General features: G+C 44.7%; 1 protein-coding gene across 1 annotated transcript in view; it reads left to right on the forward strand.

Annotated features, from left to right (window-relative positions):
• The first annotated feature begins 1,513 nt into the window (after window positions 1–1,513).
• Window positions 1,514–21,691, forward strand: part of LOC137532008 (NACHT, LRR and PYD domains-containing protein 3-like) — a 62,003-nt gene continuing 41,825 nt past the window's right edge. Inside the window, exons 1-5 of the mRNA XM_068252094.1 lie at window positions 1,514–1,599; window positions 1,861–1,993; window positions 10,094–10,254; window positions 11,640–11,817; window positions 18,077–18,142. Coding sequence (XP_068108195.1) covers window positions 1,960–1,993; window positions 10,094–10,254; window positions 11,640–11,817; window positions 18,077–18,142 — 439 coding nt within the window. The 5' untranslated portion in view covers window positions 1,514–1,599; window positions 1,861–1,959. The remainder of the gene's footprint in view (window positions 1,600–1,860; window positions 1,994–10,093; window positions 10,255–11,639; window positions 11,818–18,076; window positions 18,143–21,691) is intronic.

The raw sequence follows: 21,691 nt of genomic DNA on the forward strand, positions 1-21,691 counted from the left end.
GTTCTGGTTGGTAGAGGCTTCTGCTTAGTTGAGTTCCAGATAACTGCTGTAAAGTACAAAAACAAAACTTTCCATAGATCATAATGCTTTCTTCAAGTTTTTCATTCACATCTACATACAGCACATTTACTTTCTTAAGAGTCATTGATTTTTTGGATCTAAGGTGGGGGTCACACTTGTGTTTGCAGATAAACTAGACAATTCCCTGCTAGCATTTTGCCGCACAATATGTGTGTGTTTGTTTGTATGTTGAAGCATAGATTTTTTTTACAGTAATCAGTGATTTCTGTTTCAATATTTTTATTGAGTTTTCAAAAATAGGTACTGTATATACAACAGTGGTCATGGACCAATATAGCAAGAAGACATTGCTCAAGTATAGTGGAGTCTTTCAATTAGAAATAAAGGCCTCGTTCGGTTATCCCTAGGCAACTCATCCAACAATAACGTAATATGTTACAGCAAGGCACAGCTTAACCCACTTGTTCTGTCTTCTTATACTGTTTGGAGGGCAGATGCCCTAAAAATTAAGATAGAGGTAGAAAATAGAAGAAAAGGGTGAAAATAAAAGTGAGAAAATAGGAAAGGGAGGGGGAAAGCTGGGGGAGAGGGGTTAGGTGGAGAAGAAACGGGAGAGAGGAAGGGGGGTAAGGGGGAATGGTGTTGGGGGCCCACAGACTCCATCCTGGAGATTTACATTAGCTTATTGCTCAGCAGGTGAGAATGAGGGCATGCCATGGTTCCCAGATTTTGTTGAATTTATCTACCTTGTCCTCAAGGATCGCAGCCATCCTTTCCTGAGTCATAAAAGACGTCACCCTGCTCTTGACTTCCTCAAATGAGGCGAATTGAGTTCTCCAGGCCCTGGCTATACTTTGTTTAGCTGTGACTATAACAAAGTGGGCCAGCACTTGCTGGGATCTATTCAGGGAGGCATTCTCAAAATGTAACAGGGCTATCCAGGGGTCCCTAAAAATTGAGACTTTGAAAAGCTGGCTCAGCGACCTAAAAACTTTGGTCCAGAATCTCCCTAACATAGGGCAGGACCAGAAAGTATGTAGCATGTCCCCAGCCACAGCTGCGGAAGCAGAGACCGGAAGCGTTACCCGCCACATGCCTCAATCTGGTGGGAACCCAGTACCATCTGAGGGCTACCTTGTATGCCGACTCTACTATTGCCAGATTTAAAGACAGTCTTGAGTAGGTCCTCCAGGCCTCCCTCCAATCGTCTATAGTTTTAGTTTTCCCCAGGTCAGATTCCCATCTGGACACAAACGGATGTGAAAAAGATGTATGAGGTTCATTGAGGATATATAATGAATGAAAGAATCGCAGATGCCTCCTGAAAATGCAAAGACCCCATAGAAAATTATTACATTTTGCATTGTGGTAAAATTCTGCCGAACTGCACAAGTGTGATCCCTGCCTGAAAGCTGGCCAGTTACAGGAGTCATCCTGATACAAACTTGTCCTACAAGGGTTAAGCAGAAACTGTATATCTGTCACTTCCTGGAGCTGCTCTCAGATGGGAGGGGAAGCTGCTGCCTCTCCTCTCCTCTTACTTTCACTTTTGCTGGCAGGAAAGGAAGAAGCTGTACGGTAAATAATCCAGCTGTTGAAATTCCTTATTTGGAGTCCACAAAGTGCCCAGATAGTCCTCAGTGGCCTCCAGATCACCTGTAGCTGTGCAGGGCGTCTGCAATGTACAGTTGTTCATGTAGAATGGTTGTTTACAGTAAGACATCTGGGCTAGGCCTTGCAAGCTCGACCTCAATCAGACTTGGACGGCATTGGTGCTGATCTGTTTTCCTTGTCTTCAAGTCTTCATTTAATGTTTTATTTTATTGTATTACTTTACAGGACTTTACTTCGTCATACGTTGACGGTGATGATGTCACTGCGTTTTAGGTAAAGGCGGCGAAGCGAAGGGATGACCTGTTGTTTGTAACAGCCTGAGCAATGGAGTTTCGCCATGAGAGGGTCGTCAGCTCTGGTAAATGAGAATTAAGTAGATGTTTTTGTATTATATGACCCATAACTATACAGGTGAAACTTGAAATATTAAAATACCGTGTAAAAGTCCATTTACTTCAGTAATTCAACATAAAAGGTGAAACTAATATGTGAAATAGACTCATTACATGCAAAATGAGATATTTCTAACCTTTATTTGTTATCATTTGATGATTATGGCTTACACTTTATGAGAACCCCAACATCAAAATCTCAGCCCATTAGAATATTGTGAAATGGTTCAATACTCTTGGCTCAAAGTGTCAGCCTCTAATCAGCTAATTCACCCAAAACACCTGCAAAGGGTTCCTGTTTCATAGATTAGTTTTACCTTTTAAGTTGAATTACTGAAATAAATGGACTTTTGAATGATATTCTAATTTTTTGAGTTTCACCTGTATAAACTAGCAGAAACGGAGATATGTGTGTGTTTGTATTTTTGTACGTGCATGTGTGTGTGTAAGCGTATGTCAGTTTGGACGTGCTAAGTGCAGAACATGGCACAAAGCAGAAGCTATTTTTGGAAGCTTGTTTCACCCTGTGCTGTTTCTTTATTGTTATCTTTTTGTTGTGGAATTAAAACTTTGAAAAGAGGAGTACCTGCATACATTCAAAAGCGCATGCCTCACCTGAGTATTGAGGTGGTTTACATCTGGTGAGCTGATGATATATAGGGGTGCAAGTTGTGTCCTGCCACAGAGTGAGAGCACGTTTTTCTCACTAACGAGGGGCTGGATTTGTGTGTGGAAGTGGAAATACTATATTATACTACCTGGAGATTATTGTTTGCAGGGTATTGTGAGTAGTGGAGAACGCAGCAGAGCTGTATTTGCCTTCCGGTCTGTTTGTGTGTGTGTGTGTGTGTGTTTGTAGGTGTGTGTGTGTGTGTGTGTGTGTGTGTGTTTGTAGGTGTGTGTGTGTGTTTGTAGGTGTGTGTGTGTTTGTAGGTGTGTGTGTGTGTGTGTTTGTAGATGTGTGTGTGTGCGTGTGTGTTTGTAGGTATGTGTGTGTGTCTGTGTGTGTGTGTGTGTGTGTTTGTAGGTGTGTGTGTGTGTGTTTGTAGATGTGTGTGTGTGCGTGTGTGTTTGTAGGTATGTGTGTGTGTCTGTGTGTGTGTGTGTTTGTAGGTGTGTGTGTGTGTGTTTGTAGGTGTGTGTGTGTGTGTGTGTGTTTGTAGATGTGTGTGTATGTGTGTGTGTAGGTTTATGTGTGTGTATTTGTAGGATTGTGTGTGCGTGTGGGTGTTTGTGTGTGTATGAGTGTGCATGTGTGTAGGTTTATGTGTGTGTGTTTGTTTGTAGGATTGTGTATGTATGTGTTTATGTGTAGGTTTATGTGAGTGTGTTTGTGTGTGCGTATTTTTGTGTGTAGGTTTGTGCTTGTGTGTTTGTGTATAGGTTCACGTGTGTGTGAGTGTTATAGAAAGAGTTTGGGCTTTATTACACTACTCGCAATTCGCTGCATTTTGCAATCCGTTTCCGATCATATGAGAATTTTAAAACGCAAGGGTGCAGGCATTTATATGTTTCCGTTAGTGCTATACGATTGCGATCTGATTCAACCTGATTGCAAATGTTGTCTCTGCAGCATTTCTACTGTTTTTGCGCGTGTTCCTGGTTAATTCAGTAAGGACTCTTTCACACTAAGATGTTGCGTTTCATGCGACGTTAAGGTCGCATAGCGTGCCCCTAACACAACGCATGTTAGTATTGAAGTTGGACATTATATAGAGCCGCGTTATACGTCTCTTGATGCATCCGTGATGCGTACTTTTTGACGCATACTATCAAACAAAAACGGCGCTTGCGCCAAAAAAAAAACAGTACTGAGCATGTGCAAAAATCCGAAAACAGCCACATACAAGTATAACGCACAGCACGCTGCACTTTCATTTACCGTGCAGCGTTATACTCCAACGCAACGTGGGCACTGTGAACAGCCCATTGATTTTACATTACTGTGAGTTGGGCTGCGTTACAGGCTGCTCTAACATGCGCCTGTAACGTCCCACTGTTAAAGCAGCCTAAAAATTGTAAAACGCAATTGCAGATGGAAAATTACAAAACCCACAGAATTGCAGGCATTTGCAGAACAAAACATACAGGTGTGTGTGTGTGTCTGTCTATCTATCTATATCTATCTATCTATCTATCTATCTATCTATCTATCTATTTACAGGTGGTCCCCTACCTATAAACAGGTTCCATATTGGCACATTGTTTGTAAGTTACAAAAGAGAGGGGACGCAGAGAGCTCTATATAGTGTACTGCGTACTGGAGTAGGATGAATAATGTAGGTAAGTAAAATATTACTCGCAAACCAGGGTTACCCGATAGGCAACCACTGTAAATGCAGGTGAGGAGATTAGACCTTTCCCCACTCAGGATTAAGAAGTTGCTCTCTGTAGAACAGAAGAAGGGGGTGTAGCACCCCTCCACCAGGGGTGGACACAAGTATCGTATGTGGTGAACAGAGGCGCCAACAGTATAAAATACACTAAAACGTTCAAATTGCTACAGATGCAGTGGTGGACTAACCTCCCCAAAGCAGACATGAAACTGTCAATTTTCAAAAAACATAGATTTATTAACATACTCCAAAACATTTGGGAGTATGTTAATAAACCTATGTTTTTTGAAAATTTGTTTGTAACTTGAGTCCTGTTTTAAACTTTGTGAAACGTGAATAAATGGTTTACTTTTGGACAACTCTGGATTTGGACATGTAGTATAAACTATTTTTTGGGTTGTTCTCAGTGTGTTTTTAAAGTGTTTTAAACTACTTTTTTTACATGTACTTTGTATATAAAAACAATTTTGTTTGTATCTCTGAAACAATGTTGTTTTGAAACAAGTTATTTGTAAGTAGGGGACTGTCTGCATATAAAACAAGTAATAGCTAAAAGAAAAAACACAAAAAAACACAGACAAAAACACCAAAGCTGATGACATTAAAATCACTTTTATAGTATCTCATTATTATTTCTTATTTTGGCCACTTTCTGCAGTACAAGCCCACAGTTCTACAGGCTGTAATCTGATTGGACAGCTTTGTCTATGGTCGGCCCCCTTGCAGTCTAAACAGCATGTTGTTTCTATGTCTAAAGCTAAGTACACACATGCAATAACTGTCACCCATCCAGGGCCGGCCTTTGACCTGAGCGACCTGTGCGATCGCTCAGGGCGCCGGCTTCCAGGAGGCGCTCCTGCTGCCTGTATTAATGTGAACTACGTTGCGAAGCTGCGGCCCCGGCTGGGTCCGTCTTGCTCCGCCCCCTGGTGCCGCTGCTGGGGGTGATGGCTGGGGGGCAAACTTGGCAAACGTGCCCGTGATAGAGGGGGAGCCGCGGGGAGGGCAGCCCGACCTTTCTCTCCCTTCCTCTCCGGGCCGCCCTCCGTGCTCCCCCCTCCGATGCAGACTGCAGTGCAAAGTGAACAACTCACCTCCCTGGTTCCGATCGCCGGCGCCTCTCACTTGCCGCTGTTCTCCTCTTCTACATTGTCACTGAACTGATGCACACTAAACTTCCTGCTTAACAGGAAGCTTAGTGTGCATCAGTGACAATGTAGAAGAGGAAACCAGCGGCAAGTGAGAGGCGCCGGCGATCGGAACCAGGGAGGGAGGTGAGTTGTTCTCTTTGCACTGCAGTCTGCATTGGAGGGCTGAGCACGGAGGGCGGCCCGGAGAGGAAGGGAGGGAGAGGTCGGGCTGCCCTCCCCACGGCTCCCCCTCCACTATGAGGGGGAGGGGCACCTACCTATCTAACCTATACTGGGGGCAGCTACCTATCTAATCTATACTGGGGGCAGCTACCTATCTAATCTATACTGGGGGAACCTACCTATCTAATCTATACTGGGGGAAGCTACCTATATAACCTATACTGGGGGAAGCTAGCTATATAACCTATACTGGGGGAACCTACCTATCTAATCTATACTGGGGGCAGCTACCTATCTAACCTATACTGGGGGCAGCTACCTATCTAACCTATACTGGGGGCAGCTACCTATCTAATCTCTACTGGGGGCAGCAACCTATCTAATCTATACTGGGGGCAGCAACCTATCTAATCTATACTGGGGGCAGCTACCTATCTAACCTATACTGGGGGCAGCTACCTATCTAATCTATACTGGGGGCAGCTACCTATCTAATCTATACTGGGGGCAGCTACCTATCTAATCTATACTGGGGGAAGCTACCTATATAACCTATACTGGGGGAAGCTACCTATATAACCTATACTGGGGGAACCTACCTATCTAATCTATACTGGGGGCAGCTACCTATCTAACCTATACTGGGGGCAGCTACCTATCTAACCTATACTGGGGGCAGCTACCTATCTAATCTATACTGGGGGCAGCTACCTATCTAATCTATACTGGGGGCAGCTACCTATCTAATCTATACTGGGGGCAGCTACCTATCTAATCTATACTGGGGGCAGCAACCTATCTAATCTATACTGGGGGCAGCAACCTATCTAATCTATACTGGGGGCAGCTACCTATCTAACCTATACTGGGGGCAGCTACCTATCTAATCTATACTGGGGGCAGCTACCTATCTAATCTATACTGGGGGCAGCTACCTATCTAATCTATACTGGGGGCAGCAACCTCTCTAATCTATACTGGGGGCAGCAACCTATCTAATCTATACTGGGGGCAGCTACCTATCTAACCTATACTGGGGGCAGCTACCTATCTAATCTATACTGGGGGCAGCTACCTATCTAATCTATACTGGGGGCAGCAACCTATCTAATCTATACTGGGGGCAGCAACCTATCTAATCTATACTGGGGGCAGCAACCTATCTAATCTATACTGGGGGCAGCAACCTATCTAATCTATACTGGGGGCAGCTACCTATCTAATCTATACTGGGGGCAGCAACCTATCTAATCTATACTGGGGGCAGCAACCTATCTAATCTATTCTGGGGGCAGCTACCTATCTAACCTATACTGGGGGCAGCTACCTATCTAACCTATACTGGGGGCAGCTACCTATCTAATCTATACTGGGGGCAGCAACCTATCTAATCTATACTGGGGGCAGCTACCTATCTAATCTATACTGGGGGCAGCTACCTATCTAATCTATACTGGGGGCAGCTACCTATCTAATCTATACTGGGGGCAGCTACCTATCTAATCTATACTGGGGGCAGCTACTTATCTAATCTATACTGGGGGCAGCTACCTATCTAATCTATACTGGGGGCAGCTACCTATCTAACCTATACTGGGGGCAGCTACCTATCTAATCTATACTGGTGGCAGCTACCTATCTAATCTATACTGGGGGCAGCTACCTATCTAATCTATACTGGGGGCAGCTACCTATCTAATCTATACTGGGGCAGCCCCATTAGTGTATGTGTGTGGTGCGCTCACACGCAAAGAGATGGAATTGGGGGGGGCGCCAAAATCTGGTTATGCTCAGGGCGCTGTGAAACCTAAGGCCGGCCCTGCACCCATCCTACACGATGGACCCTTAATGACTCCCATTGTCCAAGCAGGATCGATCAGTGGGCGCTGTACACACAGAACAATTGTCGCTATTGGCCATTTTGTCTTGACAGTTATTGCATGTGTGTATGTACTTTAACCACTTGAGGACCCACCCTTTACCCCCCCTTAAGGACCAGCATTGTATTATGTGATCTGTGCTGGGTGGGCTCTACAGCCCCCAGCACAGATCAGGGTGCAGGCAGAGAGATCAGATCACCCCCCTTTTTTCCCCAGTAGGGGGATGATGTGCTGGGGGGGTCCGATCTCTCCTGCCTGCGTGTGGCTGGCGGGGGGGGCACCTCAAAGCCCCCCTCCACGTCGACATTCACCCCCCTCCCTCTCCTACCTGTCCCCCCGGTGATCGGGGCTGCACATGACGCTATCCGTCCTGTGCAGCCTGTGACAGGACGTCCCCTGTCACATGGCGGCGATCCCCGGCCGCTGATTGGCCGGGGATCGCCGATCTGCCTTACGGCGCTGCTGCGCAGCAGCGCCGTACAATGTAAACAAAGCGGATTATTTCCGCTTGTGTTTACATTTAGCCTGTGAGCCGCCATCGGCGGCCCGCAGGCTATTCACGGAGCCCCCCGCCGTGATTTGACAGGAAGCAGCCGCTCGCGCGAGCGGCTGCTTCCTGATTAATCAGCCTGCAGCTGGCGACGCAGTACTGCGTCGCTGGTCCTGCAGCTGCCACTTTGCCGACGCACGGTATAAGCGTACGGTCGGCAAGTGGTTAAAGCTAGGTATGCATGCCAGAGGGTCTGCACGTGGCAATGGTGGGGGTGAGGAGGAGATGGGAAGCCTTTAGACTATACATGTCAAACTCTAGCCTGCAGGCCAAATCTGGCCCTCACACCCATTACATTTTGGCCCTCAAGTGGCTTCCCCATTTTGCATTATATTTGGCACACTCTAGACCACCAGGGAAGCTAAATTGGAAGTGAAGCCCTAGAGCACCAGGGAAGCCATATGGGGGAGGTAGGGGGAAAGCACTAAACACCGGGGAACTGTATAGGGGAGGGAGGGGGACCACCTGGGAACTTTATAAGGGCGGAAGGTGGCCAGTAGACATTGAGGTTGGCCCACAACTAACTCCCAGTGTACATTTTCGACCCACTTTGTATTTGAGTTGGACTCCCCTGCTTTAGACTATCCAGAGGCTTCCTTTTACATATGTAAGTATGGCACTTTTTTCTTAAATCAGCCTTAAAGAGTAATTTGAAATGAGAGAACCGAGAGCCAGATATAGTGTAGTAGGTACTGGTAAATGGGTTACATGAAAAAGAGTACAAAGTTATACTCACAACCCGGGGTTACCTCCAGGCAACCACTGTAACAGGCAGGTGAGGAGATCATCCTGTCCTCACTCAGGATTAAGAAGTCGCTCTCTGTAGACAGGAAAGAACAAGGGGTATCCCCCTCCACCAGGGGTGGATATTATATATAGAGTAATGGAGAACAGAGGCGCCAAAAGGATAAAATCAACTGTAAAAGGTTTAAAATTGCTTTGGAGGCAGTTGGTGGACTTACCTCCTGCAAGCAGACACAACAAGCTGTGTGTTCAAAAGATAAAGTAGATTTATTGGTACACTCCAGGGGATATTCGCAACGCATTTCGCAGGTTTAAACCCGCTTCCTCAGGCAATAGCAAGTAGGAGTACACAACAGCAGTCTGTCCGGGTATCACCTGGCACCCCATTGACCCGGTTTGATACCCAAACAGACTGCTGTTGTGTACTCCTACTTGCTATTGCCTGAGGAAGCGGGTTTAAACCTGTGAAACGCGTTAAAAATATCCCCTGGAGTGTACCAATAAATCTACTTTTTTTTTTCCTTTTCTTTCAAACTCAGCATACCTACAGGATATATCCCGACTGATTTTAAGGCTTTCACAGCAGTGCTCCTCATGTCGGGTAAAGTTTGCATCTTTAAGCATGGGTGCAAGCGTGCTGCACCTGCAAGAATATAGCCGTGCCTGTGCAGTAACCCGGAGACAGCCATGCATGAGAGGTTCCATTCTAGTGTGCAGCACAGCCGCACTCGTGCCATAAGAGGAGCGCAGCCCCAATCAGTTTGAGGATCTGGGAGTGGCAACAGGGGACCAGAGGATGCCTCATTAGGATCCAGAGGCTTTCCTCTTCTTACGTAACTATCTGTTTTGAACCCAAGCTTTGGCTCGGGTTCTCTTTAAGGGTCCTTCCCATGTGAAACCACTGCCTGCCAGATGGTGCGATGGAAGCACTCAGCACTGAGAATGGAGAGGCAGCCATTGCACGGAGGCACATGTGAGAGCAGTTGCAGCCACACTCAGACACAACATGAGGTGGGTTCTTTCTGCCGGGTATCAGCACCACTTATGCTGAGTTACAAACAATGTGATATGCTTGCATTAAATTGCACTGCAGCCAGAGGGCGCTCAATGGCCGACAGTTTGGAGGCTAGCCTGGCCGACAAGCCTGCATGAAAGAGACCAAAGAGAGGGAGATTTTTAGGTAACGTGAAGCTTGATTTTCAGTCCACGAATAATGTTGTGTGTTTCTATGTGTTTTCTCTAGAGGATATCAGAGCGTTCCAGGAACAGCTGTCGGCCTACGATGACGCATCGCTGAGGTTCATCTATGAGTATTTCAGAGGCGATCTTTCTTACGTTTTGGAGACTTTGGACACTGTGGCTCTTCTGAGCGAATTAAAATCCCGGAATGTCATTCATTCAGATGTGAGATCACAAGATTTTAAAATTAAAGCTTATCTATGCTTTCTTTTACAACCCTCCAACCCACTCTCCACCTAATGCTAAAGTAGGTCCACCCTTCACCCAAACCTCCCACCACCCAAACCTTGCACCATTGTGTCATGAGATCATCATGCTGAGGCCTCCAGATGGGAGTCTGTCAGCACCAGAAAAAGGGGCCACATGTCTTCACAGTGCCCCGTCTTCTGCTGGGAAGGGGAGTGGTGCTCATGCGAGCTGACTTTAGAGAGACGTGGCAACTTACCTCACCTTCCTATTTCAACCAGTAGTGGGGGTACATTTGACATGACTACATGACATTTGTACACGGCAAGATTTGAGGGATGTGATGGATGGGGCACCTGGAAGATTGGGTAGGTGCTTTTGGGTTGTCTCGGGGAGTTACATGAGGGTTAGTTACCAGTCTGCCACTCAAACTCCCTCCTACTGAAAAGTGGTATGGCTGGAGGGCAGAGGCATTGTCAGGGCTGTGTGAACATAGTGCTGGGGCTGGGAGGAGCTATCCAAGCTAAGGGTTGTGTCATGTGACTCCTGATGTTGATGACAGCTGTAGAGTATGCAGGGGTCTTGGGGTAGGGGTATAGGAAGGAGGGAGGGAGGGATTAGTGGGCAAAAGAAATCTTGGGTTTATCCCCCTCATAATTAATCTTGTAAATTGCAACTAATACTCTGATGTACTGACAGGAAGTGAAGAGGCGTTATGGTAGTCAGGGGTATTATTTTGTGACATCCTGCCTAATTTTGTTATTAGGGGAAGATGTGACTTTATTTATTTTCATGTAGAGGCCATCCCTGCCTAAGGGGGACACTCTGCCTAATTATGTTACTTGGGGGTCTAATTTTGTTATCTTGGGGTCATGCTATTTATGTGATTTGGGGGACATGCTGCCTCATTATTACTTGTGGGACATACTGTCTAATTATGTTATGAGGGTGAAATGGCACATAATTGTGTTATTTGTGTGACCCAACTATGTCATTTGTGGGATGTATCATTTAATTGTATTATTTGGGAGGACATGCCTGCCTAATTTTGTTATTTTGGGGACATGTTGCCTAAGATTTCTAGAAAGAGTGGTTGTAGTAAGCAGTATAAACATTGCCTAGTTCATTACAACTGTTATGAATATTTGCATGGCCTTAATCTTGTTTATTTGGGGGATGGGAAGAGGGCACATCCAAACTTTTGGGGAGATTTACTCATTTCCAATTAAATTGTTGTGTACTAAACAGTGCTAAATCTACTTCTGCCTTTTAAAACAGTGTATTCCTGTGTACTATACAGCATGTTTAAAAAGAGTTTGATGCAATTTTTCTTTGTATTATACCACAATATATTTGTGTTTCAGAGCTCTATGGAAATAAAAAAAAGCTGGGGTGCAGAATTGTTTGTCAGCATTTTGTTGCAAGACATTTTGGAAGTAGGAAGAGAAGCTGTGATCGGCCTCCTCGTCTGCCTCTTTGTTCTGCAAGTCGACCATCCTCATCCAAATTTATTGGCTATTCTGGGTGAAATCGGCCAGACGGGTATGTGACATCTGTTGCCAAAGCTGTAATAAAATATTTATTTAAGCTGGTTATTCAATGCTGTATATACCTCAACTTCTGTAGATGCGTACACAAATCCAATCTTGATTGGCCAGTTTTACCCCTTCCATATAGTATGAGAGCTTACCTACACAATCTGTTCCGGTGATAGATATGTAAATCTGTTATTTGCTAGTCATGATCATGTGCTTAAAGGGAACCTGAGATGGGACCCCCGCCACAAATTATACATACCTGGGGCTTCCTACAGCCTCCTCCGCCCTGATCACTCCCACAGCATCCTCTTTTTGCTTCTCTCCGTTTCTCCACAATTGGCTCCGGAAAGTCCTCTGGACCAGAGCTAACTGTGCATGCATGGCACGCGCTCCTGCTGTATTCACATCTCCTTGTCATGGGAGTGAAACAGGGGAGCGTACCTGGCCTGACTGCGCCTGCACCGACTGGCACAGACTGTAGGATTTTCAGGGCCAGTTGCGGGCAAAAAGAGAGCCTTTAAAACGTTGCTATCCTATACATCCGGCAAAGCAAGGTCTGAACCCTCTACAACAGTAATTATAGATTGACGGCATACCGTGAAATGAATCAGAGCACTCACTATTTGATTTTATAAAAAAAAATTATATTTGCTTATCATACAGCATATATACAACATATGAACAGTTCCAAGTAGTGTTTCCTTCTAAAAGTATTCCATCTCATCAAGGCTTTATAGCCAAGCAAGCATGAATCTTTTACTACATTCAAAAAAAGAATTATAACAATTGTATTATGTAGAATAGGATCAAAAGTAGTCTCATTGGCATTAATAGCTGTGTAAAAACTTGTAGTAATCTTCTTAAAAAAATAACATAAAAATAGCTTCTAAAAGAACTTCTTGCTAACATCTTAACAGAACTTAATGCTGAAAAATTAGTAAAGCAAATCACCAGAATATAAAGCATATTACCCCTTTTCTGTCATCTCTTCAGCATCTTGAGCCACATGTGGGAAGGTAGCTTCTGGTTTATGTGTCTTCTCAAAAGCTTGGCAGGCTAGAGAGAGCAATGAGGTTCAGTTCCTACTTTTATAGTAATTTATTTAATAGGGCTGACTAATTTGGAATTTCCCTCAATCTCTGTTCCTGATTGGCTGGAATTGCCATGTGTCAATTCCTTATTATGTTTTAAATCCCTAAGCCATAATCTTTTTGGTTTACAAATTCCTTATTTCACTTATCTGTGGGAATCTATGTAGTTTGGGCTATTTACACATACTGACATTTGCTTATTGGGTTAATTTTAATTGAAAATGGACTTCACCAGCCATCTTGTCTACATTCCTTTCTCTCTGACCTGCGACTTGACTTAATTGCCCCAGACATTATGACTTTTAAATATTATACAATCTTTATTCTAGCAATCTCTTTATGACACACTTCTGATAATATTTCCCTCTGCTAATTAGTTTGGAATGTGTCTTTTTCTGAAATGGAGTCGGACATTTTGACCCAGCAAATCACATGATTCTATAACTTAAAGTTTACAGCAATTTAATGCTTGTTGAAGTATATAAGGCTTCAAATATACTCATCTAAATATAAAGCCTATTATATAATTCTTCTTAAAACAATTCACCATGTAAGATATAATTGCATATTAAAACCTAATCATTTAAAATAATTTTCTATACATTTGTCCTTGAACAAATCAGTTCTAAAATAATTTCCACCGGCAGATCTCACTATTCAATCATTTTTAAATACTAGGAAAAACCCTTATATTTGTTTTATATTGTCTATTCCAAAAACATAGCATGTGTTATCTCGTAGCTAGCTCAAATGTCCTTAAAGCTAATGGTTTGAACCAAGACTACCCAATGTTTCTGATCAATGATCACATGGGTTAAACACTGAATAATATTTTATTCATATATTAGATAACCCTATATCCCAAGCAAGATGCGAATCTTGATAACAAATTTGGGGATTTTTAGGGAGATCTAAGCCCATATACAATTAACTTTTTCTCCTGAGTTTTCTCCTAGAAGATTTTTTTTAACTTATCAATAAAATGCCTTTTGACCCACCAGAAACCAAGAAAGTACTCAAAATAATTTTGATAGTATTTTTCACCTACTTTTTGGTACTTTTTTAGTTGAAAAGTGCTGGAAAGTTATTGTAAATCGAAGATGAAACATTATCTCCTAGGAGAAAACTCAGGTGAAAAAGTGAATTGCAAATGGGCTTTAGTCTCTAAATCAAGAAGTAATTGAATAAGTACTGAGTCAAAACATTCAATAGCCAATAAAACCACATTTTATTACAACATGTTTAAAATACACAAGTACACTATTTTTCTTGTTATTTACAAAAAACATCATAGAAATATACAGATACACACTTCTACAATCATAGCAAAATCAACCCTGTGTGGGTAACTTTTTCAACAGATTTTTGGCCCTATTTTACCACTCAGGCCTAACACGGTCTGTCGGATGTAATGATAGGGACAATCAGTGTCCGTATTTATATATTATCAAAAAATGCCTGCCGAAAATTTTTTGATTTGTCTCCACACGTTTCGTGAACCCTATAACGAATAACGTTAATTTCCTCAGGAGCATCACTTTTCCCAGCTAGAAAGAAGATCATATGAATGGTTATCACCTAAAATCAAATTAAAAAATATATCCATGTAAGGAAAGAGATCATGTGGGTCATGAAGGAGTACTTTTTTGCACACCGGGGACCAACACCTTCAAAATTAGTGAAAAATATATCACCGCTGAAAATTGTGTACATGGATAAAACATGTCAATATGAGACATATTGTCACGTGAAACACACTAAATTGAAACTCCCAGAGAATTGCGAAGAAAAATATATAACAAAAGGTACCAAACAAGGTGCCTAACTATGTAAAGTGATTTAGGTGTATGGTGATCAGTGCTGATTATATGCTATATATACCTAAATATTCTCATAATGGATAATTGTTCATGGAATGAACAAATGCTGCCATAACTAAAAGGGTACACATATAAAGATTAATATAAAACTATGAACCCAAAGCCACTATTAAGAAAAAAGGGCTCTCAAATGCCGTAAAGTTAAATACCTGATCTTAAAGAAACAGATAGGCCATTGACATGATTAATGGCTTCCTATTTTCAGTGATGTTGTGAAAATATATGTGAGGTACAATAAGCTTTTGTCTCCAAAGTGATCATATTATTATCATCAGAGATCATGTCATTCTCAGAAGCTGAAAAGATTTCAGCCTTTAGTAAAAAAGATACTCACTGTTTAGTGCCTCGCTGTCTGCCTGGCACAATGGCGTGGGGGGATGGGAATTCAGCGTGCGTTTCACACTGGTCCTTCCTGTTAAGGTGGCCATACACTGGTCGATTTGCCATCAGATTCGACCAACAGATAGATCCCTCTCTGATGGAATCTGATCAGAGAGGGATTGTATGGCCGCCTTTACTGCAAACAGATTGTGAACCGATTTCAGCCTGAAACCGATCACAATCTGTGGTGGTGGTGGTGCTGCCGCTGCTCCCCGCCCCGCATACATTACCTGCTCCGCCGGCGCGAGTCCCGCTGTCACCGCTGCTCCGTCTCTGCACTGGTCTGGTCTGGTCTCTGGCATGCTTCACTTCTTCCTGCCTGGCAGGAAGTTTAAACAGTAGAGGGCGCTCTACTGTTTAAACTTCCTGCCGGGCAGGAAGAAGTGAAGCATGCCGAAGACCAGACCAGCGCGGAGACGGAGCAGCGGTGACAGCGGGACTCGCGCCGGCGGAACAGGTAATGTATACCCGCTGTATTGCGTCGGTCGTCGGGCATTCGAACGCTGCTATCGACGCACTCCCGACCCGCCGGCGCACAAAATAAATTTTCCGCATGGATGGATCGACGGGAGTCGACGGGAACGATGGATTTCGGACGGAAATCCATCGTTCTGTCAGCAGTGTGCTCTGCGATTTCAGAGCCGCTTCGATCACTGTGATCGAAACGGCTGTATATCGGCGGGAAAATCGTTAGGTGTATGGGCCCCTTTAGCTTTTATACACACAGGAGAGGCTGGCCTGAAAAAGGGACCATTTCATTAGTTACCATATCATTGAGGAGGATGACTCCCACTTATAATTAAGCTCACAGCGAGGTAGGGAGAGTCAGCATCATCTTGAGGCAATTGCACTCATATGTGCGTATAGTTGGGATGAGTGCCAAAGTGTGTTAGGGGTAATCAAAGTTAAATTTGAGGCTAATAGGATTTGTTTTTTTTTTTTAAAAGAAACCAGATACTTACCTAAGGAGAGGGAAGGCTCTGGGTCATAATGAGCTTTCCCTCTCCTCTCTTGGTGCCATTGTTGCAGCGGCAGCTCCTCCATTTGAATCCCCCACAGCGGGGGACTTCGGAAGTCTTACGAAGTTGAGTCCTCCCAAAGACAGGTGGCTCCATACTGCGCACGCGCGAGTGTGTGAGAGAGGGCGCTCGCGCATGCACAGTGTGTCTTCGGGAGGACTCAGGCTCCCGAAGACTTTCCGAAGTCACCTCCAACTGGCGGAAGGAACAGCATTTGATCATATTAGTCAAATACTGCTCCCGGGGACAGCGCTGCACCGAGGGCACTGGGAGAGTAAAGGGAAGGCTCATTAGGACTTAGCCTTCCCCCTCCTTAGGTAAGTATCTGGCTTTTTTTTTTTTTTAAAGCATGGTTCCCATTTACTTTAATACAAAAAGATTATGTAAGCAATCTTGTGAATGTTCACTGTCTCAAATGAACATTTCCAGTAGTTAAAAAGTAATATTTAAAGTGGTACCTTAACATCACAGTTTTGCAGAAAATAAATTGGCTACAAAGGGCATCTGGTGTAGCCCATTTATGCCAAATTTGGCTACAAAGGGCGCCTGGTGTAGCCAAAAAAGTAGTTTTAGTTTATAAAAAAGATGCTACTATAGGCAAAATTTGTTGGGCCATAAAAGGGCTCTATATATAGCTGAGAAAAGTGATTACTATGACCTAACTTCTCCCTACTCTCACACAGAACCCTCCCCTGATGGTGCCTAACCCTAAGACCCCCCTGGTGGTGCCTAACTCTACCCCCCCCTGGTAGTGCCTAACCCTACTGCTTCCTTGGTGGTGCCTAACCCTGAGAAAGCCCCTGGTGATTACTATGACCTAACTTCTCCCTACTCTCACACAGAACCCTCCCTAACCGTAAGACCCCCTGGTGGTGCCTAACCCTAAGACCCCCAGGTGGTGCCTAACCCTAAGACTCCCCTGGTGGTGCCTAACCCTAGGACAACCATGTGGTGCCTAACCCTATGACCTCCCAGGTGGTGCCTAACTGTAAGATCCCCCAGGTAGTGCCTAACCCTAAGACCCCCCGAGTGGGGCTTAACCTTAAGACTCCCCTGGTGGAGCCTAACCCTAAGACCCCCCCAGGTGGTGCCTAAACCTAAGACTCCCCTGGTGGTACCTAACCCTACCCCCCCTCCCCAGTGATTAGCGTGACCTAACTTCTCCCTACTAAGACTACCCCCCCCCCCCCCACACACACCACCAGTGATTACTATGATCTAACTTCTCCCTACACAGAACCCTAACCCTAACCCCCCCAGTGGTGCATAACTCTAAGACCCCCCCCCCACTTGTGATACCTAATCCTAACTCCCCCTGCACCCCCGAATCAAAAATCCCAGCTATAAAAGGGTGCCCTTTTGTAGCAGAATCAAAAACCTTGTAGCCGAAAACCTTGTAGCCGAATAAAAAAAAAATATGGGCTACAAAGGGGTGCCCTACTGTAGCCGAACGTAGCCAAATAAAATATGGGCTACCAAGGGGCGCCCGCTTGTAGCTGATATCAAAACTCAGGCGCCCTTTTCTCCACCTTGTAGCTGATATTTGGAGAAATAACATTGATGTCTATGGAGGCGCCCTTTTCAACTGATCCCCACATGTACAAGGCATGTCGACCAGCAGGGATGGGAACTTGATACCTTAGGTGACATTGCAGGGCTGACACTGTACAGATGCGTTGCCAGCCTGCAGGCTAGCAACGTGTCCTTTTGCTATACGGGGGGTGGGGAGGGCAGACAGAACTGCAATTTTGATTATTATTCTTTACTGATGGTTAAAAAAAATGACAAAAGGAGATGCTACTCCATCTGCTATTGATCTGTAGTAAATTCAGGTCCTGGCGAGAGATCTTCTTTAATCACTTATGTGATATTTATGTGATTGAATTTTGCAGGTGAAAATCTGATGCCTTTGATTTTGTTGGACCAGTTTGGGCACACACTGCCATCTGAGCTGAATGGTAAATACCAATGAGCATTGCTTTTAAGGTCAATTTTTTTTTTTGTGTGGAACGACTGTCATTTTGGAGAAAATCGATTGAAAAAATAATGTTAAAGTTTCATAGCAAAAATGTTTCTTAAACTGGGTAATATTATGCTTTGCTATGGTATACTGTATTGCATTCTGCGTTGTAAGTTCTGTGTATACATTTCATAAAAACATACAGTGTGGGGTCTCCTCTCCCAAGCCTCTTAAATCCCTTGACACCCATGCATCCTGGGATAGTCAGAATGCAGAGCCCCAGCCGTGTGGGGCTTCGCACCCTGAGCTATACCAGCCTGCATGGTCCATGGTATGAAGGGCTCTGGAAGAGAGGGGCAACAAAGCCTCCTCCTCTCCCCCAGAGTAGTGATGGCCCGAACCGTTCGCCTGGCGAACCTTTCTGGGCCTCTTACTACTTCCGGGTCGCAATGACCCGGAGTAGTACGCCTGCGCTGCCCGGCGGAGCACGTCCTAGATCGCGCTCCCGTTGCCGGGCACTTTCTGCGCATGTGCATGACGTCATGAGTGACGTCACGCTCATGCGCAGAGTGCCCGGCAACAGGAGCGCGATCTAGGATGCGCTCCGCCGGGCAGCGCAGGCGTACTACTCCGGGTCATTGCGACCCGGAAGTAGTAAGAGGCCCAGAGTAGCAGAGCGGTTCGCCGGCGAACGGTTCGGGAACCGTTCGCTACATCTCTGCCCCAGAGCCCTTGTCCAATCTATGGGCAAGGGACTCTTCCGGTCTTCCCCACCTTTTGTGCTTATTACAAGGTGGGGCGTCAACATCTGGGGGGGGGGAGAAGTGTTTCACTGTGGCATCTGGGGGTCTGTGGTATGTGGGGGTCCCATTTAAAAATGAGACCCCCAGATACCCACCCCCTCCACAGGTGGAGTTATTATTATTAATTTATAAAGTGCTAACATATTCCTTGGCACTGTACAAAGTAAGGAACAAGCATGGTATACATAATATTACAGACAAATGGAATCCACCAATATACCTAATTGGTGACAAAATACAGAACTGATACAAAATACAGTAATTGGTAACGACAGTGATGAAAGTAACATGATGAATAAAATGTATAATGATTTCCAAGACACAAAAGGGGGAGAATAAACATAGGAGTACTAAGGTCCCTCTTACCCATTTCCACAAACAGTTAAAAAAGGAAATATAAACACAAGGACAAAAAAGTCCTTTCTTGTCCCTAAATTAAACAGAAATACTTACCGTATTTTTCGGACTATAAAACGCACTTTTTCTGCCCCAAAAGGGGGAAGTCTGTGCTTCTTATAGTCCGAATGCTACATATTTCGACCTGCGCCTGTGTTCTCTATCCCCGTGTCTACTATGTATGCATTACATACAAATTTCTAAAATCACTGCGCTTCTGGAATTTCAACACGGTTAAATATCTACTAGCGTGGTGCGCACTTAAATGTCCGATGCAAGATAAACCTAAATGAAACCCCCAAACGCAGCGCTCCAGATCTCAACAGTCGGCAGTCAAACCTGATAAGTGTCCAATCAAATTAAATAGAAGTCTCTTTATCGATATCACGACAGAACACCAGAATTCTTCTTGTAGGGACTCCGCTTAGCTTCAACATGACATGTAGATAAAAACACAAAAGAAAGGCATATAGTGTAACTCCGTTTGGAATGTCAGTATTCACCACCACCGTTATTCTATGCCAAAACCCGTGAGAGTTTTTAACCACTACTACACCGCTGGTGAGCACCTTGACACACCCCCTCCGTGTCTGCACTCACCCAGCAAACCTCCTCAGGGGCTCTGATGAGTCAGATCTCTGACGAAACGCGTAGGGCGGAGCTACGTCGGACGCTATCAGCTGATACGGAAGTGCCAGTACAATCACTCAGGAGATTTGAGGCGACATTCAGCGGAGTGGTCACCCGGGGACCCAACACTGTATTATACGCTGTAAACAAGTCTTCAAAGTGTGAGTGCAATCTGGCTTTTTAATTTTCAAAATAAATGGTTTTACACTATAGCGTTTTCTTAGCCCTGCAGTTTATTTGACTGAGAAGTGGACAGTGGAACTTGGATCTTGTCCAGTGACCCCCGTTTGCTATCAATCTTGCCTCCGGAGATCTAAGGAGGTTTGCTGGGTGAGTGCAGACACGGAGGGGGTGTGTCAAGGTGCTCACCAGCGGTGTAGTAGTGGTTAAAAACTCTCACGGGTTTTGGCATAGAATAACAGTGGTGGTTAATACTGACATTCCAAACGGAGTTACACTATGGGCCTGATTCACAAAGCGGTGCTAACAGTTAGCACCCTGGTGAAAAGCCCTTTAGGCGTGATTAAGTTTAGGCGTGATAAGATTAGGTGTGATAAGTTTAGGCATGATAAGTTTAGGTGTGATAAGTTTAGGCATGATGGGCTCGATTCACAAAGCGGTGCTAACCCAGTTAGAGACTTAGGGCTCGATTCACCAAGCGGTGATAACCCAGTTATCACGCCTAAAAGACTTTAGGCGTGATGACCTTTTCACCACTGAGTTATCACCGCTTTTTCCTGCTCTTCGCGCGAAGTTACCGCGCGAACGCGCGTTCGCGCGTTCGCGCGTGAGAGCGCGCGCAAAGTCCCATAGGGCTTAATGGGAGCTTCGCGCGAAGCGGGGACGCTGCGCGCGCACGCGCGCGGTTGCGCGCGCAAAACTTTGCGCGCGGCAACTTCGCGCGAGTTTCTTCTTATCATGCCTAAAGTGACTTTAGGCGTGATAAGGGCCTTTTCACCACGGTGCTAACACTTTGCACCGCTTGGTGAATCGAGCCCTTAAGGCGTGATAACCATTGCACCACGCTGGTGAAAAGCCAGTTTAGGCATGATAAGTTTAGGCGTGATAAGTTTAGGTGTGATAAGTTTAGGCATGCTAAGTTTAGATAAGTTTAGATCGCGCGCAAAGTCCCGCACGCAAAGCAGCGCCATTAAACTCTATGCAAAGTGCACCAGACTTTGCTACCACAAAACTTTTGATCAGCTGTGCACTGCGGTGCTAACCCAGTTTGTGCTTAAACTTATCACGCGTAAACTTATCACACCTATACTTATCATGCCTAAACTTATCACACCTAAACTTATCACACCTAAACTTATCATGCCTAAACTGAGTTTAGGCGTGATAAAGGACTTTTCACCAGTGTGCTAACTGTTAGCACCGCTTTGTGAATCAGGCCCGATAAGTTTAAGCACCAACTGCGTTAGCACCGCAGTGCACAGCTGATCAAAAGTTTTGCGCTAGCAAAGTCTGGTGCACTTCGCATAGAGTTTAATGGCGCTGCTTTGCGTGCGGGACTTTGTGCGCTATCTACACTTATCTAAACTTATCACGCCTAAACTTATCACACCTAAACTTATCACACCTAAACTTATCACGCCTAAACTGGCTTTTCACCAGCGTGGTGCAATGGTTATCATGCCTAAAGTCTCTAACTGGGTTAGCACCGCTTTGTGAATCAAGCCCAATATGCCTTTCTTTTGTGTTTTTATCTACAT

Source organism: Hyperolius riggenbachi, chromosome 9 (assembly GCF_040937935.1).
Source record: "Hyperolius riggenbachi isolate aHypRig1 chromosome 9, aHypRig1.pri, whole genome shotgun sequence".
NCBI lineage: Eukaryota > Metazoa > Chordata > Amphibia > Anura > Hyperoliidae > Hyperolius > Hyperolius riggenbachi.